This window comes from Euprymna scolopes, chromosome 28 (genome assembly GCF_053919585.1).
Source record: "Euprymna scolopes isolate OS-2025 chromosome 28, ASM5391958v1, whole genome shotgun sequence".
In the NCBI taxonomy this organism is placed as follows: Eukaryota; Metazoa; Mollusca; class Cephalopoda; order Sepiida; family Sepiolidae; genus Euprymna; species Euprymna scolopes.
The window spans coordinates 27,616,332-27,643,098 of NC_136509.1; the positions used below are offsets into that span (position 1 = coordinate 27,616,332).

The following is a 26,767-nucleotide window of genomic DNA, read 5'->3' on the forward strand; positions in this document are numbered from 1 at the left end:
ACCAAACACCATAAATTGAATGTTTGAAGATATTTGAAAACTTTTCCAAAACGTTGTGAAAATGACAACCAAACGAGAACAGCAGCCCGAAGAATTCATATAATACGAATGTAAGATGGATGTTATTTAACAGGATAAACAAAGGGGTAGAACCAGAAACATAATTACTGAATTAAAGAACACATTGATGTCATAATAAAGTGATAAAGTGTCATAGTGATAAAGATATGTGTTGAGTGTGTCGGATAGAAAGAGATACATGAATAATACCTAAGTACATCTTTACAAATGCGAAACACTGGGGGAAAAATGTTTGTGAGCATAGAATATTCATCCGTTGTTGCTTTTTTTTTTTTATATAGGCATCACCACTTATCAAGGCCCAGAGACCACTCGAGGATAAGGGTTAAGAGTGTGCAGTAGTCACTTGGGCAATGTAGTAATAATTAGTAATGGAAATTCGGTAAATTTGTTAACTTAAGTGGAACGGCTCATCAAGAACTTGTTTATGTTGGACTTGAAGACAATCCTTTATATTCTTTCGAGAATGTTCCAACCTGTTTACTGTCTTCATACACACAGAGATGAAAATATAGTCCCATGGATTTGTGTGTCAAAATAACGCATTACAGCCGCATCTCTTGCGTGATACAGATTTGTGTGAATGACCGGTGACAAAATCACATTGTTCCGGAAATGAATAGATTCTGACCTTATTCTTCTGGTTACATGATGAGCAACTTAATTTAGCTGGTCACTACAGGCTTATGAAGTTTACACAAAGATGGCAGCCAATTAGAGCATGTCAGATGGGTTTGAAAAACCCAGCAAGCAAGAGGGCGTGCAGTTCGTCTGAGCATCCACCATTAAAATACTTGTAGAGGGGTGCAACATTTCGTCGATGGGACAGTTCAGGACCTATCAGGTTTGCGACTCTCTTTTGAACCCTGTTCAAGAACGAGAGACTAGTAGCAGATGCGCCAGCCCAAATGTGACAAGAATACTCCATACACAGGCGAATGGTGGCTTTGTAGTTGTACAGCATACTTTCAGGCGTAAGTAATTTTCTAGCACGGTAGAATGAGCCCACCTTCCTCACAGCGGCCCTGGCAATGCTCTCAGTGTATCTATTCCAGGCCATGTTCCCTGTGAACATTAAGCTGAGGAGTTTTAAAGAAGTACTTTCAGGTAATGTATCTTAAGCCATAGTTATTGGTGGTTGAGAAGGTTTCTTTTAATTATTGAAGGAAACAGTCTTGGCAAATAGTCTTGGCAGCATTGAATGTGACCATCCATTTTTGCCCCCATTCCACTACAGATTGGCGGTCTTCCTCTAGTGTTTCTTTAGATATATGTTTCTTTAGATATATGTTTCTTTAGATATATGTTTCCTTAGATATATGTTTCCTTAGGTATGTGTTCATTTGTTTTCTCCTCGTGCCGTGTTATAGGGCGTGATGTCATCAGCACTCTTACTGGAGGTATATAACATAGTGCATATGAGCGCATGGGAAAATAGCAGCAGCAGCAAAGGATGGCTGGTTTGCGAAGAGATTAGCAGCAGCAGCCGAAAAAAAAAAAAGACATATGTTAATTAGGAAGTGTGCACAATAACAAAAAAGAAAAAAAGGACACCATGTGCTCGAGAGAGAAAACTAAGTCAGCGTTGGAGAAAATGGACATGTAAAGTCGAGTACAAGAATGGACCGACTGTGGCTGGAATGCGGTCAGAGGAAGAAAAAAAAAAAGTGTACACTGGACAAGATGGACGATGGTGAGACTTTTTGTGTTGGACGAGAAAGTAACTAATAAAAACTTTTGTTAAAAAAAGAAATAAAATGCTGGCCCGGATTTTTCTTTCTTTCTTTCTTTTGCTTGTTATGGCTACGTACGTTACATATATTCATTTCTCTATACAGAATAAAACCGACATTTTATTGTTATATATCTAAATGGTCCAATTGTCTTCAATCTTTGGTGTATGTAGGCTTTTTACAGTATGTGTTGGAGGGTCATTGTCTATCATATGACCTGTATGCTAAAATAGTGCTACACGCCTTCCCAACCTCTCAGAAAAGAAAGGAAGGAAGATTATGAATCACTGGTTGTTTAACTTCAAAGAATCCAAAAAAAAAAGAAACTCAATTATCAACCTAAGCTTGTTTTTTTTTTTTTTATTTATTTATTTATTTATTTATTGTGTGTGTGTGTGTGTGTGTGTGTGTGTGTGTGTGTGTGACAGTTGTTAAGAGATTCTGTTGCAATTCATTCTAGTTTTTTCTCTTTAATATCGTTTATGCTGTGAAGTAGCTATTTAACTTGACCCTTCATGTCTTTGTCTTTTTTTCTTCTTCTCCTATTTTATGACATATCTGTAGCAACCAGAATGCAAAGTGATTCCTACTGATGCTTAAAAGCATATGGGTCTAGTTGCTTTGCTACACTTTTTTTTTCCACTTCGTTGGAATTTGCTTTTGTCCTCACTTCCAAAAGCAAGGGAATTTTCACAGGAACGTGTGAACTCTGGGTATTTTCAACCAATGCAAAAAAAACGTAACACATCTATGTGAAAGTAATAAGATAGAGCTAATTTTTCTCTATACTTCACCGGACACATCTGTATGGAAGAAACCAAGAACATCGTTATCCCCTCTTCTCCTAACTTGTACATTCTTGGCTGAGGGGAGACAAGATGCAAAAAGAAAAGAACTCAATGATTTCTGTGCCAGCCGTCACCATCTCATGCACATATTCCTACACACTAGCAAGAGTCGGGCATACAAAAAAGAATTACACCCATTTACACGCACTAATAAGAACAAGGTAAACCGGCACACGCAGATACACAATGCTATACTGCCAAATACTTATATATCTTATGTACACATATTCTGAGATGAGTATATTTACTGATGACACCACGCCTATGACATGCACGAGAAGAAAATGAATGAACACACATCTAAGGAAATGGCAGAAACACTAGAAAACCTCCAATCTGTAGTGGAATGGGGACAAAAATGGACGGTTACATTCAATGCTGCAAAGACTAAGCTTGTTTCCTTCAATAATTACAAGAAACTTTCTCAACCACCAATAGCTATGGCTTAAGATTATCTGACATGATGGCTGAAAGTAATCTTTCAAGCTCTTCGGCTTAATGTTCACAGGGAACATGAGTTGAAACAGATACACTGAGAGAATTGCCAGGGCCGTTGCGAGGAAGGTGGGCTCTCTCTACTGTGCTAGAAAGTTACTTATGCCGGAAGGTATTATGTACCTTTACAAGGCCACCATTCGCCCATGTATGGAGTATTGTCATCACATTTGGGCTGGTGCACCTGCTACTAATCTCTCGTTCCTGGACAGGGTTCAAAAGAGTCGCCAACCTGATAGGTCTTGAACTGTCATCCAAGCTTCAACCTCTGTCCTATCAATGAAAGTTAGAAGCTATGTATATTTTTTTTTTTCAGATTTTTTTTAGATGAGGATTTATTTGGATTATTCAGCCTACTATTAGGTGTGGACTAGCAATCTCACTCCAACAAAGGACATGCGACTGCCTAAAGTCAGATAATTAATTTCGTCACATTGTGTCTAACGACTTTTCTAGGAATACAAGTAAATTTTTACTCAATATTAGTGTTGGGACGATTAATCAGAATAAGCCGAGGTGCCCATTACATCGATCACAATCGATTGACTGGTCAATCGCAGAGACATTGTGGGTAGATCGCAAGATATTGAAAAAAAACAAAAAAAAACGTTGGCACTGACAAACTTCCAGGACTTTGTGGCACAGCTGGAAACGCAAGAGCAACTCATCAGTGTAAGGTAATGATATAAAATGTACAGCGTTGCACTGTGCAATATGAGTTGATGCAATAATGCAACATACACCTGCATATACTGTATATAAAAACATAAATTAAAATGTATTATAAATAATGTGCTTTGCATTTTTAGTAGGTGATTGATCATTTAGACATAGTCATGTCATAAGTAGTTCTCATGCTGAAAAAGTGTGTGCACCTGGGACCGAAAGGTAATGCTGTAAAAAAGGAATATAATACAATAGAACCCCAGGATATGGCATTAATCCCTTCCAGGGTTGGGATTGTAAGGTGAAATTGCCGTATGGTGGGGCCTTAGCAAGATTTTATACAGTACATATTAAAAATTAGTAACAAAATATAGTACAGTAGAAAATGCACATGTATATAATCAAATAACATTATAAATAACACCGTAAAGGAGTACAAATACCATAACCAGGGGCCAGAAAAACATCCTATTCCACATTGTAACTTGAAAAAAACTGTATACCAGGGCCACTGTATCCCGAGGTTCTACTGTATCAGGTCAGCTGCCATGTAGAAAATAACAGGAGAGCAGCAATGCTGCAAGCAAATTATTTTTTTCCTTTATAATTTTAAATGTACTCTTTTTTTTTTTTTTTTTTTTTTTTTTTTTATAAATACTTGCAATACGTTGCGATAAGTAACTTGAAAAGCTCAAAATGCCATAAGACAAACCAAGTCTAAATTTCATGAAAAAATTCACACGTCTGAAATGTTGAAGAGCAGAAAGTATGTAATAGACAATGTTTTCTCCAAAACCCCATCATCCAGTCATGTCTGGAAATGCTAAATTCTTTGGATTTCAAATAAGTATATATGCATAAGAAGCATACAAATCCTGGAAAAAAGCCACGTACTAAACAACCGCATTCTTAAGAATACAAGGTACTGCCAATAAGTTTCAAGACTTTATTTGTATGGACATTTGAATTATCGTAGACTTTTGAAAATTCAGCATGTTCTTGCTATACTTTGGCTGTTAAGGGGTCAAAGTTCAATGATTTGACCTTTGAGAAATCTACCAAACTCCTCCGAAAATTTTGAGTCTAAACACTTGAAATTTTAGGTATAGGTTCCTTGGACATGGATCTAACTTAATAAGTTGATTTGAACCTAAAACAAATGTTAAGGGGTCATAATAGGGGTCAAAATTTAAAAAATTGACCTTTTTTTTTTTTGTTTGCTCAGCATACACCTCCAAACACCCGGGCAACGCCGGACACCCATGCTAGTATATATATATATATATATATATATATATATGAACAAATGATTAATAAAACATCTTGAAAAAGAGTTAAAAACATATTTAATTTTAAAAAGGAAGCACAAGATAAGTGGATAGTCCTTAATCCGCAGAGTTTTGAAGAAATACTCTCCTTCTCATCAGAGGGCAGGAATTAGCGGGATCGGATTTTGCATGTAAAAGTATTTAATGAAATCACAAGTAAGTCACAGATCTTACTTGGTTAAAAAAAGGGTGAGGTATATAAGGATATATATATATATATATATATAAGTAATAGTGTGTGTGTCTGTGTCTACAACTCTCCTACAGCCCACACCACTGGACCGATCATGACCAAACGTGGCACTGTGATAATCCCTCACGTAGGGATGGTGCACACCAGTTTTCAAGGTTAAGTTCAAAAGTTGCGGCCATATTTTGTGCGACTCTACATAAACTCACCCACTTAGGGATGGTTGCGAACCCTAACTTGATGTGCACCTTCCTTAGGTGGGGGAGTTTATGAAGAGCCGCACCAAATATGACCTTGACAAATTTAACACTAGGCAATGCCGTGTACATTTACTAGTATGTATATATATATATATATATATATATATATATATATATATATATAAAGTGAAAGTGTCTGTCTATCTGTGTATATTTCCCTACACAATATCTCTGTCAATTTTCAGTCTACAGACCCAAAATTTGATATACAGGGTATGGAGATTTGGGAAAATCTTTGTAATCCATTTTTTGAAAGAAATTTGGCTTTTAAGGGGTCAAAGTTCAACTATTTGACCTTTGAGAACTCTACCAAACTCCTCCGCCAATTTTGGGTAAAAACAATTGAAATTTTAGATATAGGTTCCTTGGACATGGATCTAACTTAATAACTTGATTTGAGCCCAAAACAATAAATGTTAAGGAGTCATAATAGGGGTCAAAGTTAAAAAAAAAAATTTGATCTCTGCAATCTCTACCAAATTACTGAGACAATTTCTGGTTTAAACATTTGAAATTTTACATAAAGGGTGTTCAGAGATAGGGCAAGCTTTTTAATCGGTTTGGGTCGAAAATTTGAGCTACCAATACATAAATGTATGTATGTATGTTTGCATGTTTGCCTAAAACTTTTGACAGAGGCGATGGATTTGACCATGATCAGAATCGTTTTGAAGCGTGACCCTTCACACGACAAATACCAAAAAATTGGCTAAAAACAGTAATTTCTTCACCTTCAACTGGGCATTTTTCTACAGGGAGGGGTCGCTTTTTTCACCGATATTTTTGAAAGTCATCTCCTCTTTTCGATTGTCTAGCCTTAATTTAAACCTACGTCACTTCCGGTTTGGTGGTGGTCGTAATGGCAAAAATATCACATTTTTATCCCTCGTTCTTTTACTCCTCCGTGGTACGGGTTCGAGCCTGCCTTCCTACTACCACTTTTTTTTTTGCTCAACACACACCTCCAAACGCCCGGGCAACGCCAGTATATATATATATATATATATATATATACATACACACACACATACATACATACATACATACATACATTTGCTAGTGTGTGTGTATATATTTTATATATATATAAGAACAAGTAGTTAATAAAGCATGTTAAAAAACACTTCGAAAAGGAGTTAAAAACATATTTAATTTTAAGAAGGAAGCAGAAAATGAGTGGATAGTCCTATTCACCCAGCATTGCCTGGAAATGTTTTATGTCGTTTTATTTTTTTCAAGATATTTTTTGTTAGAAACCAAAGGTGATAACTGAATATTCATAATTAAGAGTTCTGTCCCATTTGTTTATGTTGATAGGCGTTTGAAAATAATTCTAACCAAGACAAAGTGTTTTCTGGGAGGTATTAAATCGAAATATATTTTCTTCTGAACAATATCCAACGATTCACAAGAAAATATTGATATCAATCCGGAATCAAATATTGACTTTTTTTGTTTGAAGAAATCTATTGATAATAAAGAAACAATAAGGAGACAAACTTTATTTATGAAACGTTTGTGTGTGTGTGTGTGTGTGTGTGTGTGTGTGTGTGTGTGTGTGTGTGTGTTCCTCTTGTGAATTATAATTTTCCTTTCCTGTTTTCTCAAATAACAAAACCTGTTTGACATTTAAACATGAATTTGGTGATGCTGATATGATTTTATACAAGATATCTTTTTTTATTTATTTATTTTTGAAAACAATGCCATGATGATATTAGTGCCAATTTTCAAAGAAGAAATGTTAAAATTGCAGGAAATGAGTTTCTTCTTACACTTATTCATAAGACAAGCCAAACTAGATTTTTACTCTACAAATATCATTAGAAAATGCTGGTCATACAACTGTAAATGTGAATTGGAGGTAGACATCTTGTTTGAATTGCTACAATATATGGGGTCTGCTTTTGGTCAAGATCAAAGTGTAGTGTCTGTTCTTCAGATGCTGCACTTCTATTTCTTGTTCTCTTTCGGTGGAGGAGAAATCCTTCACGACTGAGACAATTTTTATTTTTGTACCTTTTCTCCACGTTAAAAAACGACCCTGGTGTCTTACTCTGTCCCGTGGGGAGGCATAGTAAATAGTTACAATATATGGGGTCTTCCATATTGTTATTGCTGTTGTTGTGTCAGCATTCACTGTGAGTTAGTTGAGCTGGTTCCTCCAACTGAATTCTCTGCATCTCGTATAGATGCCGTTCAGGCATGTCGATTTGAAGCTGCAATCGATATCAGGTCCAATCATTCGTGGTTTCAGTGGCGCACGCCATATAGGCTAGAACGCAGGATCTTCACCGTGCTAAGCCAGGTTTTCAGCTGACGTTTCTCCTCACCATGGAGTGGGGCTGGATTGATGGTAGCATGGATGAGGTCATCTGGTATCTAAACATATTTTTTTTTTGGTGGGGGGGGGCATCATTTATCAAGGCCAGAAGCCACTTGAGGAGAAGGCCTAACGAAATGAAAACAATTACCAGCTGAAAGATGATGAACGATAATCACGTTAAAATTTTCATAGACAGAGCTTCTTTATTAGAATTTTTAACTGTGGAACACATTATCACAAGGCTGCTTTCCTGCTGGTTACAGCTTAATCGACTTCAATTTCAATGTACAAAAAAAAAAAAAAAAATTTCTCATGAATGCCCCATAAGTAATCAAATGCAATTCATACGCTTGATCAATGTTATTACTCCCATAGTGTTATAGCCAGCAGCATTAAACCTAGGCAAGTTGAACTGATTTCTTCCAAAGGAGGAAGTGTCTAGGGAATATCAATATATGTATATCCCTGTTAGGGCTGATAGCATTTTTTTTCTTCTTTTTTTTGCAGTTTTCGCCGGGAGGAGCGCTCAGTATTCCTAAGATAATAAAAATATAGACTACCAAGCAAAGCTGGGTCGGTGATTTCAAGATATTTTAGTGCCAACTAAAGAGTCACCTTTCAAAAGTTAATTTTTAGTATTTGGGTGTGTTTTGAATGAATATCACATTTAAAATTGTCACCGACAAGTAGTTTTTATGATATTACTAACAGGGGTATCTGGCATTGCCTGGGAGGAGGGAATTGGTATACTAAGGATATTGAGCAATCCCCAGTCCTAAAAAAAAAAAAAAAACCCAAATCAAAACCTTTGTTTCAATCAAAATAGCAGTGAGTACCCGTGCGAGCACCAAAAAAAAAAAAAAAACATTAGCCGCAGTAGACAAGCTCAAACCTGTAATGCAAAAGAGGAAAAGGAAATGAAAAAGGCTAACACGCTAGCTGTCACGGCCACAATGACTTATAACATCATTAAGGGTCGAAATAACGCTTTTAAATGTACGTTCAGATTGCTAGGCATATGATTTGCAAAAATCTCAATGCAAAAAGTGACCCCCCCCTCCTGCAAAAAACGGCCCACTTGACCAGCACAGAATTAATGTTTTGGCCAATTTTTACATATTTTTCATCTGAGAGATTGATCTTTCTAACGATACTAATTTTGTCACTGTCTGTGAAAAGTTTTTGGCAGACACACACACACTAACACACATTTTCCTTTTTATATAATAGATGACCTTTATTTTCCAATGCATTCCCTAATAATTGTTAGTGGTCACCATGCTGACGATATAAACCAAAGCGAACGTGTGCATTTAAGTAGAAAGAAAAGCGAGTGTTTGGTTTGTATATATCAGCACTTTAACCATATTTTGTTGTTAGCTATGTATTTGAAACTAATTAAATGTCTCCATTTTAATAATTTTCCTAATCGGATAAAATATATTCTGAAAGGAATGAAATCTAATAACCGTTTATGGTTCTGAAAAACATGATGGCACTATCCATAAGATGAACTAGCTATTCAGAATAAAATTGTAGTGACCAGCTAAATCAAGTCGCTCGTCACGTAATCAAAAGAATCTATTCATCAGAATTTATTAATTTCAGGAACAATTTGATTTTTTCACCATTCTCTCGACATGTAGAATCATGGTTGTAATAAGGTCTTTGTACGCAGAAATCCATGGGTCTATTTTTTTGTCTCTTCGCATATGTAGACAGTGAATGGGTTGGAACATTCTAGAAAGCCAATATAAAAGGGTCAACGCACCAAAAATAATAAAGTCTAGACAGCATTTCCGCAAGTCACCATCACTGCTGTGCTGTCCATAATTATCACTTGCGTCCGACTCCGTCAGAGGACGTAAAAAAACGCACTGCTAAGAATGTTAAGTTCAAACTGCAAACGGACAAATTACTCAATCCCTGTACTAATGAAGCTAATACAAACAAGAATGGATGAATATTTTTTGCTCACAATGGTATACTTAGTACGTGGGGTTTTCTTCATAAAAAAAAGTTGACTATAACGATTTCCTCGGTCACAAAAGATTTCCAACCGTACACTTACAACTACGCAATATTCTTTTTCACTTGTGTGATGATTCTGAACTTTCATCTTTTAAAAATGTACATTGTTCCGTGTTATTAACGGACTTTAATCTTTTTTAATTTAGTGTTTATGAAGAAATCTAAAACATTCAAGAATGGCTATAACTTGAACATCTCCTATACACAAAAATAAACTACTTCTGGTTAAGTAAAATTTATTATTTTAAGTTTTAGAATTTGTTCCCGAGTTGTTGATATTTACTGATGCCTTTTTTTTTGTTTTTCTTATAAGGGAAAGGAGTTTCGACCTATGCTTCCGGCATCGTCATGAATTCGAAGGCCGGTTAATGCTTCTTTTCCTTACAAAATATTGATTTTGTAGAATGAAAGCTATTGATAACTTAAGTCGAGAAATAGGCAGAATTTATTTCATTTCATGGTAAAAGAAGAAGATACAAGTTTATATGTTTAAACGGAGTTTTTTTTTTATTTATTTATTTTTTTTCCCAGAATTAACATTCTGGCGCAGTAATGCTTTTGTTTTTATGTTATAATGGTAAAAAAGCAACTCTATATAATTTTTTTTATGGCCTTTCAGGGGACAAAAAAGTAAAACTGGGAAGACCTTCAGGGTGGTGCTAAAATCATCTGGATGAAGGAGGGGAAGAGATAGTACCACCCTCTAAAGTCATCAATTATTATACTTTGCATAAGTGTTTTTTCTTTCTTTCTTTTTTTTTCTTATAGTGGTTAATAAATATATATTTCATTTTTATTGCTTTGTGAAATAGGAGAAATCGTGGGAATCATTTAAAAATAAAAAAACATGAATTTATTTATTTATTTATTTGCCATATTATCTCAACAATAAATATAAATAGACTTTAACCTCATTTTATTTTCTGAAAAGTCAGTTTTAATATCCACTATGCAACTCATGACCAGCTGGATCAGTGTTTGTTATTTGTATTTTTCTTATACTTGTTTCTTTTTCTTTTTTTAATTGCATTTTCACCCCAAACAAGGCACAGTACCACTTTGATGTAGGGGGCTACTATCTGGGGCATAATTTGCAGGCGTACTATGTAGGGAGTTGAGCAGCAAGATGTCTGTTTACATTACACTTTAACTTCTGCATGTTAGTACAGTCAGGAAAGCAGGGAATTTCAAAGTTAAGCAGTCTTAAGGAATAAACTATTAGAGTAGAAGGCTTTCTTACATCTGGGAAATTCTGTGTAGGGGTGGGATTTTGCTGCTTGTTGGGTTTGTCAAGGGTATTTATCTTGAGGGAAGTATAAGGGCTTGTAGTTTGTCGGAGCACTTACCATTAAAATACTTGTAAAACAGGCAGAGGTATGCAACATTTCGTCAATGAGACAGCGGTTGAAGCCTAGCTGAAAGTGCAGGACCTATTATGTTGGCGACTCTCTTTTGAACCTTGTCTAAGAGTGAGAGACTAGTAGCAAATATGAGGAGTGTGCAATAAGTAATGCCCCTGACCCACTTCCCATAGCAGTAGAGCAACGAAACTTGGCACAGTTATTAGTCTTTCTCTACATGAGAACCACCCAGAGTTATGCATTTCTCTCATCGTTTGATGCAGCTTTGGAGACCGTTTTTGTAGAACACCCCAGATTGGTCCTCCAACCATGACGTGACTTCAGAAATAAAGGCTGCATCATTTGGGAAACTCCTTCCTTTCAAAAACAAGTTCATGGCTGGGAATAGGTGAAAGTCAGAGGGTGCAAGGTTAGGAGAGTTGGGAGGATGGAGCAGGATTTCATATCACACACCCGTGCTTCTGATCTGGCGACATGTGAGTTGTGAACCTGCAGGAGGAGGGTACTTTTGCTGATCTTGCCCCACCTCTTGATTTTGATAGCTTCCCTTAATTTCCTCAAAAGTGAAGCATAATAGGCTCCTGTAATTGTGGTACCTTTTGCCAGGAAATCTGTCATCATTACTCCGTCCTGATCCCAGAAGACTGTGAGCATGACCTTGCCAGCGGAAGGCTGCACCCTTGCCTTCTTTGGAGGTTGTGAGTCCAAGTGCTTTCACTGCATTCACTGGGCTTTGGTCTCTGGATCATAGTGATGGACCCAGGTTTCATTCTGTTTAATCAATCTTTTGAAAAACTTTGACTCATCTTCTTGGCACATCTCCAAAATCATCCTCGAGCACTCGAGGAATTCTCGCTTCTGGAATGGTGTGAGCAACCTGGGAATCCATCTGGCAGACACCTTATGCATATGCAAATGGTCATGAATGATAGTTTCCACAGACTCTGTACTAATCTTAACATCTTGAGCTATTTGGCGAATAGTAATGCGCCGATCTTCCAAAATGGCAGCCTCAACTTGACGGACAGATGCCTCATCAATGACAGAAGGGGGGAGGTCGACCAGGTCTGGGAGCTGTTTCTACAGACTTCTGGCCATGTTTGAATTCACGATGTCAGCGTTTTACAAGGTCATATGATGGGGCATTATCACCATAAGTTTCTTTCATTTCATCAAAAGTCTCCTGTGGTGTACATCCTTTCAAATACAAAAACCGGATCACTGCTCGACATTCAACAGGCTCCATTTCACACCTGACTCAGTTCAAACACCTGTAAAACAGAAACCACACTTAGTTGGAAATTAAACTTTGAAAAAAAAAAAACATGCAACGTTAACCATTGGGCCACCACGAAATACTAACGGAAACACGTTTGAATTTATTTATTTAAGTATTAAAAACAGAATTGACACGTGGCCACAATAAAAGTTAAGTCTTCTGCTTCTATTTGACCTCATTAATGAGGTCAAATAGAAGTTGCGCAGTTTTTGAGTTTGTTTACCCAACTTTGACTGGTTTTTTCCCCAAGATGTTGGGGAGGGGGAAACCAGCTCCCCATGTCCAAATTGAATAGTAATTGTCTGATATAAGAAGTTTGGCCCCACATTGATCAAAGCTGATTGCTTCTGCACGTTTCCCAGTGCGAATGCCGGGAACAGAGCCTTAGCTTTGAATTAGTTTCGGTTTTATACAAAAAACTGAATGAACACAAGACGGGCTGAAATAGCAATAATTTTGTAAAAGTCACTGTAAATAAATCTAGACGCGACCTGCGTTCCCAAATCCTAGATATTATTATCTAGGGGGTATATAAACACTTCTAAGCGATAGTAACCCCCCCCCCCCCCCGGGGGAGCGTCGTCGAAAAAAGCCTTTGCGTGACATACATAAAATGATCACACACATTTTGCCTTTTATATATATATATATAGAGAGAGAGAGAGAGAGACAGAAGATAATTTCTTTAACAATTTTATTTCATGTGACATTTTCAAAGTAGATGTTCGTCTTGAGTTTCGAAGAGAGGCTATACGTTATTGTCGTGCCTCTTGACTGCATGTCTACTTCCTCTCACCAGTCTGCCGGAAGGTCTTGTAAGTCATTGATCTCCTTGACAAATCTGACGTATGTTGCCCTTGGTGACTTTGAGCTCCAGTCCTTGTATATATGGGATATCTGTTTATTCATGACGCTGTATGGTGATCTTGGCCAGTCGTCTAAGGTTTTCTCCTACGCTTTTTGATGACTAATCTGGCTAAGTTATTTCATTGGTAGTTTCCAATAGAATCTGTTTAAAATACACTCTAAATACATTGTATTTAACATACAAATTACAAATAATTTAAAATACACTCTAAATACATTGTATTTAACAAAGCTTCTATGTTTATCCCATAGCTCTGATAGTAAACTTCTGACTACCAACTAGTTGGTTGTAGGTTCGATGATGGGTGCTAGTCTAGCTGCACTGAAGAGCTGTGATACAGAGAAACAGTCCCCATCCTCTTCTTGAGTAAAGCACTTTTGTAAAGTGATATCACCTGCTTCTTACTTAGGGTAATGCAAAGTTCTTTGTAAATATCCGAATTGAGACCTTTTTAAAAGTGGCAATTAAATATTTATATAAAAATATATATATATTTGAAAATATGATTTATGAGCACTGATCTCATAGCCCACATAGAACTATTAACTAGATAGTAATAGGTTTGATTCCTGACTTGGGGTGGGGGCTAGTCTGTATTACAGCACTGAGAAGCGGTAATACAGTGAAACAGTCTGTCAGGGAGGCTAACGTAATGATTAACACGCCTAACTACAGTCTCTGTGGTCATGGGTTTGAATCGTATAATAGTCAGCCACATTTAGCTCTAGTGATCGAAAAACACATGTCTATGGACAGCTATATATATATATATATATATATATATATATATATATATATATATATATTCAACTATACAGAATTCACTCCTAAACTAATCTATCTATATATCTATAAAAGTGAAAGTGTCTGTGTATCTGTCTGTCTGTGTACATTTCCCTATGCAATAACTCTGTCAATTTTAAGTCTACAGACTCGAAATTTGATATACAGGATACTGAGATTTGGGAAAATTCATGTGATCGGTTTTCGGCCAGAAATTTGGCTGTTAAGGTGTCAAAGTTCAACGATTTGACATTTTGATAACTCTACCAAACTCCTCCAACAATTTTGGCTCTACACACTTGAAATTTTAGATATAGGTTCCTTGGACATGGATCTAACTTTATAACTTCATTTGAGCCCAAAAAAATAAATTTCAAGGGGTCATAATAGGGGTCAAATTTTTTAAAAATTAACCCTTTTTTTTTTTTTTTTTGCTCAGCATACACCTCCAAACACCCGGGCAACGCGGGGCACCCATGCTAGTATATCTATAAAAGTGAACGTGTCTGTGTACATTTCCCTACGCAATAACTATGTCAATTTTCAGTCTACAGACTCGAAATTTGATATACAAGGTACTGAGATTTGGGAAAATCTTTTTGATCGGTTTTCGGCCAGAAATTTGGCTGTTAAGGGGTGAAAGTTCAACGATTTGACCTTTGAGAACTCTACCAAACTCCTCCAACAATTTTCGGTCTAAACACTTGAAATTTTAGATATAGGTTTCTTGGACATGGATCTATCTTAATAACTTGATGTGAGCCCCAAACAATAAATATTAAGGGTCCATAATAGGGGTCAAAGTTAAAAAAAAAATTGACCACTTTTTTTTTTTTTTTTTTTTGCTCAACATACACTTTCAAACATCCGGACAATGCCGGGCTGAAATGCTAGTACGTATATATTTTTTTTTAACAAATTTTGCCAACCAAACTTCTAGTGTTTTTGGTCTACAGACATGAAACTTCATATATAAGGTATTTGAATCCCGGCAAAACTTTATATTTGGGTTTTAGCCCGGAAAAATCGGTGCAAAAGTGTGAAAATTTAAAAAAAAAAAAAATTGCCAGGTGAAGGTCGAACGCCGGCATTACGAATGCATAACGTAATAGCTATTGGTTCATGTTTTAATTTTTAGCCTTGCAGTAAACATATTTTCATAGCCCAGTCATTGACGGCAGAGGCAAAATAAATCGAGAGCTGAACGCTTTGGTTTCGATTCTCGGTGTTGGCGCATGAGTTTTTTTTTTTTTTTTTTTTCATACTTTTTAAATCATTACTATATATTGCATCCAATCTATCTATCTATAAAAGTGAAAATGTCTGTCTGTCTTTTCTCTATGATAGTTAAGGAAGACTAATATACAGAAAAGCATTATTTTACATATTAACACTTTTTAATATATACATATGCACATAACCTTATGAACAGTACATAGGACCCGAGCAAAGCTGGGCGGAACTGCTAGTTGATTATAGAAAGTAAAATTCAGATGTCTTTTGGTTTTAACAATAAATGTTATCAATTAATAATTATTCTCCAATTTCCAGTTTACTTGGAGTGTTTTAAAGCTTTCTTTTTTTTTTTTCTTTTTTTTTTTTCTTTTTTTTTTTAGGGCAGGGGCCATAACATGGGCGCAAACTATCATTTTAAAATTCAAATATGTGTCTATGGATAACTATTATATGAGTGTGTTTATATATTCAACTATACGGAATTCTCTCCTAAGCTAATTAATTGATCATCATTAAGTTTTAGACACAGATGCTAGGTGTTAAAATATGGGATATATTTAGTTTAAGTAAGTCTTATGCAAAGAGAGTAAAATTCAGATACCATTTTTTTTTTTTTTTTTTTTTTTAATAAATGTTATCGATTAATAAATATTCTATCAATGTTAAGTTTATTTGGAGTAATCAAAAAAATTTTTTTTTTTAGGGGAGAGGGCATGATCATGATGCAGATTATCATTTGAAAATTCAAATATTACATCATCATTCAATACTAATTAAACAAGATTTTCCATGTTTAAGCTTAACTATATTACTTTTCATGCTCGTATTTTTCTATTGTGATAGATATATGGTGTTTTTTTTTTTTTTAGAGGCAATAAACTTTAAATTGACAGCTATTTTCTTTAATTGTAGATTTTGCAACTATCAGCTATTTAGAGTTCAGCTTGGTTTGGCAATTTATCATGAAAAAACTGACACCTGAGCAGTGTTTCCAAATTGCAAAGAATATGATCAATTTACTTAAAGAAACATTTAATGAACGAATAATTTCACAAAATGGACCTGTCAACTGACCACCTTGTTTATATGATTTAAACCCATTAGATTATTTTCTTTGGTGGATATGTAAAACCCCATATCTTGTCCTTTTCTTTTCCAGTTTTAACAAGTTAACAATTAGTCCTTTACTTTTCCATGTTTAAGCTTAGTCATATTACTTTTCATGCTCGCATTTTTCTTGCATACACATGCACCAAAACATATGATTGGATTTTTTTTTTTTTTTTTTTTTTTTTTGTGATGGAAATAACCTGTCAGTCATGTTTGAGTTTCAATCAAGCATTTTCTTTGGTCTCTCAAAGTAATCTCTATAAAAATGCTCTCCGCTCAGTCTTGGTCCATAAGTCAGTCAGGTTCAAGTATGAAATAAACGTTTTCATCAATAAACGCATACATCAAATGGACTTAATAATGTTTGTTTTAAAAGAATAGATCTATTTCTTTTTTTATTTTTTCCCAATGATCAAAATAAGTATTTTTCTTTTCTTTTTGTTGGAGTCAGTTGAAACAAAATTCTTTTCGTGCCATCAGATGATAAAAATGAAGAATAGATCTTTTTTTTTTTCTTTTTTTTTTTTTTTTTAAGACCGACATAAACTTTGTGGACTTCAGAGTTTATAAATAGATGGAAATCAAAATAAAACATAAAAGATTATTATTATCATCACTTGCCAGCTCGTTATCAAATTAATTCTTTTGACATTCAAATGTTTGACTTCTTTGACGCACGCATGCGCACACATCTATAATTACATATGCAAATCTAAGACTTTGTGGCATAACGGTTAACGCACTAGAACATAATGCACATGATCTCAGGTTCGCTTCTTAGAAACAGTCAAGTTACGCTGACAGGAGGTAGAATCTCGAAACATGCATGTCTGTAGATTACTGTTTTATTAATAAATTATATATATACATACATGCATACATACATACATATATATATATATATATATATATATATATATATATATATATATATATATATATATATATATATAATTATTTTTTTACTATAATAATTAAATACCTACAGACACTAGTGTTTCATCCTTTTAGGAATCTTAAGTGCAGGGTGTCACGATTAACACTAGTCGAACGATTCGAACTCGGCAACACGAGACATCTCTGGCTCGATTAGCAAAGACCGTATCCATTTGGCTACCATTAACCGCGTGAAATAACGTTGAATTTAAACATTTTAATTTTTTTCTTATGTTCTTTACGTCAGTCAGACAGTGATCTAATCGTTATACGATGATCTATTCATTTATATATATATATATATATATATATATATATATATATATATATATATATATATATAATGTAGTTATTTGTTTTTGTTTTTGCAATACGTTTTGAATGAATTCAATTATTTACAAAAGTGTATTTTTACCTAAATGCGAGTTGGGAATAATTTTACCTCTAACCAATTTAGTACCCCCATATGGGGAGCGGCATATATATTGTTTTTAAAATATAATTATCAACTGACATGTGTTTCGTCATCTACGACTCATCAGAGTAGCTGAATCTTGCAAGATTCGAAATTGGCCGCCATATTGTTAGAGAAGGAAAAAAATGAAGAAAATGAATGAATCTCGCTAGATTCAACCACTCTGATGAGTCATAGACGACGAAACATGTATCAGTTTTATATATATATATATATTCATTCATATTCCTGTCTGTTTGCTTGTTTATCCACAATTTGATTAATCAAAGGTCTATTACTTTCCTATTTCATTTATTTCTATACATAGTATGATTCTTGCAAAATATATGCTCAAGAGGTAACCTCATTTGCATATTACATTAGGGAAAATCGATTTTACTAAATAGCTGTATTTTAGTTATAGTTTATAGCGAGATAATTGTTTTAAGTGTTTTATTTAAGATTGGTATGTAAAGTTGATTTATATTGATAATATATTTAATTTATTTTTATTTAATATTACCGATATCTATTTTTTTTTTTCTTTTTTAGAAACCGGTTCAGAATTATTTCTATTATATAAGTCTCAAATGTCGGTTTGTGTGTTTGTTTGTATATCTTATAAAAAGCTTTTGTCAGCTGCATCGGACTGGGTCAAAACCGGTACCATCTGAAAGAGCAGTCTGTCAGGTGCATAATATGTGAGAATTAGAAAAAAACATTAATTCTGTGGTGGTAAACGGGATCATTTCTTACAAAGGAAAGGGTCAGTTTTTGCGATGCCATTTTTTGCAAGTCACTTACGCGTTTATGTTTTCAGGGTCATGACATCGTAAGTCGTCATAGTTCGGTTGGCAAAAGTGTTTGCCACTTACCTTTTCCCCTTCTTTCGCTCTCTCACGTTTCAGGTTCAAGCCTGCCTACGTGGCTTTTTTTTTTTTTTTGTGGTTGTACGGACAATCAATGTTATTTTCATTGAAACAAAAGTTGTTTTGATTCAAATATTTTTTCAGGGGGGGGGGGGTCCAAGTTGTCACTTTCATGTCCACCTGGGTAACGCCGGGTATCCATGGTAGTATATACATATATGTATGTATGTGTATATATATATATATATATATATATATATATGTATAAATAATTTTTTTTTTTTATCTGCAATTTTTTATCTGTAATTTCCGTTTTAGTCTTTAAATATTCCTATCTATCTAATATATCAATCTACCCACACATTCATATCCTGTATGTATATTTACTTATATTTTACTTTATGCATTTACATACTTGCTTTATCCTGAATTTGCAGATACCGGCCATCCTCTCCCCTTAAAATTTTTTTTATTTTATGTTTTATTTTTTATTATTTATTTATTTCAATTTAGTGTCTTTTAACAACTCTTGCTGACATTTTTTTTAAGTAATAACCTGTACATTTCAGTTGACCTATTTTTTTGCCCTATATTTTTTCGCGCCTTTTAACATCTTTTTCTCTGGGTTCATTTTGACAATTGCTCTTCTACTTTATATTTAATTCTATCCCCATTTAATTTTTTCCTCTTCTTCTTCCCTGATCTTTTTTTTCCTCTTCTTCTTCCCTGATCTTATTTACATTATGTCTCGGCAGCCGTGTGAAAAGCATATCTTATTTTTCTTTTATTAATATTATTGGAAATTTTCCCCTTTTTCCTTGTACATATTTGTGAATTATTCCATGGATTTCTGCCTTTTGGATTATTTTGGACCATCTTCCAATTATGTGATTTCCTTGGATTTTACTTGTGCAAATGGAAGTTCAATTAACTTTCTTGGAGTTATATTTTTGGATTGTACCTTTTTCTTCACCATATTCCCTCTGCTTCACTTTTTGTTATCAAGTAAGATCTTTGACTTACTCGCAGTTTCATCAAATACTTTTGTATGCAAAATCCAATCCCGCATTTTGCTAATTCTTACCCTCTGATGAGAAGGAAAGTATTTCTTCGAAACTCCGCGGATTAAGGACTATCCACTTATCAAGTGTTTCCTTTTCAAATTAAATATTTTTAACTCTTTTTCAAAGTGTTTTTTAACATGCTTTATTAACTGTTTGCTCTTTATATATATATATATATATATATGAGACAAGAGGAAGCTTTCTGTTAATTTAAAAAAAAATGCAAAGTTTCAAGTCTATATGTACATGTGTAGCTTGGATAGATAAATAAAATCAAACTATATAACATATATATATATATATATATATATATATATATATATATATATATATATACTAGCAAAAGTACCCGTCGTTGACTGGATTCAAAAACAGCTTACAGAAAATGGACTCTGATTTATGAAAGTATGATAGGTTATGAAAAGGAAGGGTTGGAAAGAGATAGCTTCGAATTTGGGGTATCAAAACCAAAGCAAAATATGATGAAAGTAAAAATAAAATAGATAAAACCCATAATTTATTATACCATACCTGGCCACACTGAAACACTTATCACAATATTCTGTGGATCTATATTAAAAAATCTTGTTAAACTTTGTGACATATTTCCATTCTATGGAGGTCAGGCACGAACGAACACCTCATAATATTATTATACCATATTTCTTCAAACTGAAACATAATTATCAAAGTATACTTACGCAGATAGATATGAAAAGTCTTCATTAAAGTTTGTGGCTATTTCCATTCTATGGAGGCCAGGCGCGAACGCAGACCCCACAATTTTATTATACCATCCCTATTTAAGTTAAAACATACTTATCAAAGTATTATTATGTACATCTATATCAAAAACACTTGTAAACGTTTTTTTTTTTTAATTTTAAAATTTTTTATTTCCATACTTTGTGGACCTGGCGTGAACGCAGACCCCACAATTTTAATGAACCACTGTTCTGCCAGATCAAACATACCCATTCCTGTGTCTCGATACATCTTCTATCATTATATGTAATCAGTTCTTTAAAATAGTCAACCATATAGGAGCCTATTCGTGACCACGCACACACACACACACACATTCAGCTTTATATTATAGATATATATAATATAAAGCTGAATGTGTGTATATGTCTTTATCTATGCCTAAATCAAAACGTAGATTCCATGAACAAAGCTTCTTTCTTAGAACTGCATGTCTGTGGAACTCTGTTCCGTCTGCCTGCTTCCCTCCTGACTACAACTTGGATGTCTTTAAGTCCAACGTAAACAAATTCCTGATGAACCGCCCCCTTAAGTAGACACTTTAAATATCCAGACTAACGTACTGTACTTACAATAACCCTTATTCCTGAGTGGCTTCCGGGCCTTATAAGTGGTGACCACCTTGTAAAAAAAAAAAAAATACAGTTTATCCCAAATATATGTATACACACTCCTTAGCTGGCTTTGCACTTTTCATGCTTCCAGTTGCATTTTAGAATGAATTTTTTTTCTTCAAGGATTAGCCTGGCTGCAATCATTAAGATCGATGAGTTTAATCTGCAAAGAAAAAACAAACATCTATATATATAAAAGCCAAACGTCTGTGTGTATGTATGTATGTTTGTTTGTAACGCTAAAACTTTTGAAAGACGGAACCAAACTTGACAAATTTGGTATCATATCGAAGCCTCATCACCTGGATGACAAATATCGAAATTTCACGTCAAACGGACCACTAGAAGTTGGTCAACTGATCAGTTATCTTCGAGGGGGGCCCCAAAAAAACCTGTCATTATCTATATATATAAAAGACAAATGTTTGTTTGTAACGCTAAAACTTGAGATGAAAGATTCCTCTCCCCTAAGAATAAAACATATGTTCAATATCTGCTTTTGTTTTTTCATTGTTTATACGGTCCCGAGCAACGCCGGGTAGCCCTGCTAGTCTAGTTAAAAATTATTTAAAGTTTGTATACATCTTTTTGGGATACCATATATATATATATATGGCACTATCATGTTGATACACTGGTTCTCACCAGATCACCGAAGTTAAGCAATGTTGAGCCTGCCCAGTACCAGATGGGTGACCATTTGGGAAGTCTAGGTGCTGTATGTACCGTGCCGAGTCGTAGAAATTTCCAGGTTGGTACTGAGGGCGCATTAATTCCTTGGGAGAGATACACCCCTAGTCTTCGTTAAGACATGTATCTAGGAGAAGGAAACTCTGATGTAAAAACCTATTTACTGTATACTCTGTTCCGTGGCAGTCATCTGCACCGACAAAGCTTAGCAGTAATACCAAAAAGTGTGGTTGGTTCTACACAAAGCCTTAACCACTATAAACAAATCATCTGTGTGGATTTCCGAGCAACTGAATTGTTGTGGCGGAAGCTCATACGTTGAAATCGATGAGAGAGTCCGTCATATATATATATATATATATATATATATATATACACACACACACACATTTTTGTGTATAGACATAAAATATCATAAGGAGATGATATTTTATGTATCGATTTTCAGTATTTATTTGAACAGTGCTAAGTATGTAAGTAGAAGCTAGTAGTACGTTATAAAACTATATATGGCAATTGACATTTTGAATTTTCTGTGTTTCATCCCCATAAGGACTTGTAAGGCTAAAGTTCATGGAATTAATGTCACAGGGTGTTTAAATATACCATGTGTTTATACATGTGGTGTATATATATATATATATATATATATATAAGTGAAAGTGTATGTCTGTCTGTCTGTCTGTGTACATTTCCCTATGCTATAACTCAGCCAATTTTCAGTCTGCAGACTCGAAATTTAATATACAGGGTACTGAGATTTGGGAAAATTTTTGTAATCGGTTTTCGGCCAGAAATTTGACTGTTAAGGGGTCAGAGTTCAACGATTTGACATTTAAGAATCTTACCAAACTCCTCCGGCAATTTTGGGTATAAACAATTGAAATTTTAGATATAGGTTCCTTGGACATGGATCTAACTTAATAACTTGATTTGAGACTAAAACAATAAATGTTAAGGGGTCATAATAGGGGTTAAATTTTTTTAAAAATTTGATCCCTGCAGTCTCTACCAAATTACACTTTATGATCTAAACATTTGAAATTTTACATAAAGGGTATTCAGAGATAGGGCAAGCTTTTTAATCCGTTTGGGTCGAAAATTTGAGCTACCAATATATAAATGTATGTATGTTTGCATGTCTGCCTAAAACTTTCGACAGAGGCGAGGGATTTTCACAAGATCAGTATCGTTTTGAAGCCTGACCCTTCAGACGACAAATACCAAAAAATTGGCTAAAAACATTAATTACTTCACCCTCAACTGAACACTTTTTAACTGGGAGGGCTCGCTTTTTTTACCGATATTTTCGAAAGTCATCCCCTGTTTTCAATTGTCTAGTCTTAATTTAAACCTACGTCACTTCCGGTTTGCCGGTGGTCGTAACAACAAAGACATCACGTTTTTTTCCCATTCTTTTTCTCCTTCGCGGTGCGGGTTTGAGCCTGCCTTCCTACTACCACTTTTTTTTTTTTCTTGCTCAACACACACCTCCAAACACCCAGGCAACGCCGGGCTGAAATGCTAGTTTAAAGGTAATATATGTGAGATATATATATGAAATGTTTAATATATAATATTATAAGGTAATATATGTGACACATATATATGAAATGTTTAATATATAATATTATAAGGTAATATATGTGACACACACACATACATATATATATGAAAAGAAAAAAACATTAGCAGAAAGAAAGAGTGACTACAACCAGGTCAGCGGCCTCCCTCGACTAGCCCAATAAAAGAGTAATAAAAATTGAGCATGCCAATGAATAGTAAACACTTACAAGCCTCCACCCCTTGGAAAAACTTCAAATTAACTACGAAAATTGCCATTTTTACATCTCCAACACATTTGAAAATAATTTCTGACGAGGACGCTTCACAGAACGTCTGAAATGCGCGTAAAAACGATTTCAATGACTTAAAAACATTATTACAATGATCCAAACATAATTCTCAATGAAAAACCAAGATACGGAATAATAAAATAATGTTAAAAAATACACATTCTTGGTGACTACTCCCTTATTTAAATATATATATATATATATATATATATATATATATATATATATATATATATATATATATATATAAACATTTTAATAACACCGAACATAGTGCCATTATTAATTGTTGAGGGATTTTTTTTTTTTTGGTTTCTCCTACAGTTTAAACATAAACCATTAAAGAAGAGACAATTTTTATTTTTGTTCATTCCCCCACATTAAAACCGACCAAGTGCTTTTTTTTTTCTTCTTTTCTTTAAGCTCTAGTGTTGAGACGATTAATCAGGAATTAGAAAAATTTAAAGTTTTACGGAATCAGTATCAGAATCACAAAAGTTTGTGCCTTTTTTTTTTTTTTTTTTTTTTTTAGTATTGAGACGATTAATCGAGAATCAGAAAAATTTAAAGTTTTAAGGTCTCAGAATCAATAGTGGAATCACAAAAAATTTGTGCTTATTTTATTTATTTATTTTTTTTTTAACTTAATTTACCATTGATGATGCTACTGTGTAAATGAAAAAAAATTTTTGGTTTTAAACTAAAAATAAGCCCCCTCCCCGCAAATACAAGTGTAAATTTAGTGTTGCAAGAATAGATGCATATATTACATTTTTTTTTTTTTTCTTTACAGTAACCCAAAAATTAAAAAAAGAAAACTCCATATATATTTATAGATTCAAAAAATAATCAGAATCTGGAATTGTTTTATCATGATTGACAAACAATCAGAATATTGGAATTGTTTTATCATGATTGACAAGCAAAAAAATTTTTGTTTTCTTAAAGTTGTTTTCTTTTCTCTTTGCCCTTTTTTCAGCGATTCTACGAGGAGCGTGTTGAAATCTGAAAATATGATGTTTGAACGCAATGGTGCCATCGTTCACAAGAATCACAATGGTGCCATATCTATTGCAACACCTCACATAGATGGAGACAGTGTCAGTAAGTAGAAAAATATTTATTACTAACTAATCGTGATAATTGTCTATGCTGGGTTTCTTAAATTGTTTGTTTCTGCACTGTCGTATAACTGGACAAAAAATGTGCTCGGCTATATAATAATCTATAATATAAAAGCGAAAGTGTGTGTGTGCATTTTTTTTTGTATGTTTGCCTGGTAGGAGGCGCTTGGAGGGAGTCACTAAATCTTACAACTTTTTATATACTGTCTAGATTATAATATGTCCGATTTACAAAATGAGGTCATCTGAATCTTTTATTATGTTACAAAATTCGCGCTGTGATTTCATTTTCTCTACTACTATAGCATGATGTTTGACCTAGAAAACCACACGTTCACATTTGTTTAACCACCTGCTTTTTTAAACGTTTAATTTCACCCTTCCTCACTTCTCTGCCAGCGTAGCATTGTGGAAAGTTGTCAGTCTATTCCCCTCAAGGCTTCGGGTTCGAGCCTACTTCCCTACCAATTTTTTTTTTTTCTTCTTTTATACCTGGGCAATGCCGGGAACCCTCGCTAGTCTAATATATAAGGGGAAGTTATCGGAGTGTTTGCATTTTCATATAAAACTTGAAAATTACACAACAAATCCCTACAAAGTATTTTTTTAAATCAGCATAACCCAGAAAAGAAAAACCCTAAAATTTAGAAAAAATACTCATTCGTTGGGAGTCAAATATTCATTTGTATCATCAAATGTTAAACTTGATTTTTAACGTTATCATGACTTAAATAAATTTTTAACTTGATGTTTAATGTTATCAAGACTTTAACCTGATGTTTGATGTTATCAAATAATTAACATGATTTTTAATGTTATCTTGTATTACAGGATTAGAAATGAGTTAGCTTTTTTTTTTCAAATTGAAGGACGCTAACTCTAGATTTAATTTTTTTTTTACAAAGGAATCGCCACCTATCAAGGCCCAGAAACCACTCGAGGATAAGGGCTAAAGAGTGTACAGTAATCAAAGGGACAATATCATAGTAATCATTGGAAGTGTAAATTTGGTAAATTGGATTACTTTAAAGGAACGGCTCATCAAGAACTTGTTTACGTTGGAATTGAAGACAACCATATTGTAGTCAGCTGGAAAGCAGGTGAAGAGAGTTCCATAGGTGTGCAGTTCTAAGAAAGAAGCTCTGCTCATGGAATCCATGTTTAAGTCAAGACACAGATAAAGAGTGGGGAAACTATTGATAGTGTTTTCAACTAGACGAGTGTTTCTCGTGAATGTTTGGCGAGGGGGGACCATAGACAAACACTTGCCATGAAAATAACAATAAACCAGAGACAGGCTCGCAATGTCTCTTCTGTGAGAAAGAGGTTGCAGGGAAGAGAAAATGGCATCCACCACTAAGCTACGAAGTCTATTTTGAACTCTGTTAAGGCAGGATAAGGCCTTTTTAGCAGCTCCTGCCCAGATGTGGCAACAGTACTCCATCCTTGGACGTACCTGGCTCTTATATAAGCAGGGAATGGCATCAGCAGGTAGACATCTACTGGATCGATAGAAGGATCCCACCATTTTTCCAGTAACCTTGGCAACGGATTTGATGTATGTGTTTCATTTCAGATCAGGAGTAAAGGTCAAGCCCAGAAGCTTGTCAAAACATGGAGCCTCCCTAAAGCGAGAGCCATTCATTTCAATTGATGCCAGATGATGATGTTAAGATAGATTGGTTTTAGATGCATTAAAAGTAACCAACCACTTTTTTCCCCATTGTACCACATGCTCAAGATCAGAGGAGAGAAAACTTGGTTGTTTACAGCCTTTGACATGCCGCCGTATATGGTAGT

General features: G+C 34.5%; 1 protein-coding gene and 1 pseudogene across 28 annotated transcripts in view; both read left to right on the plus strand.

Moving 5' to 3' along the window:
• The window catches only part of LOC145249540 (uncharacterized), a 917,547-nt gene that overhangs the window by 344,392 nt on the left and 546,388 nt on the right, over nucleotides 1–26,767 (plus strand). For all 28 annotated transcript variants that reach the window (XM_080111167.1, XM_080111174.1, XM_080111165.1 and 25 more), the window contains one exon: nucleotides 24,823–24,947. In XM_080111167.1, the coding sequence (XP_079967293.1) occupies nucleotides 24,823–24,947 (125 nt within the window). The remainder of the gene's footprint in view (nucleotides 1–24,822; nucleotides 24,948–26,767) is intronic.
• LOC145249944 (5S ribosomal RNA) lies at nucleotides 21,906–22,022 on the plus strand (annotated as a pseudogene).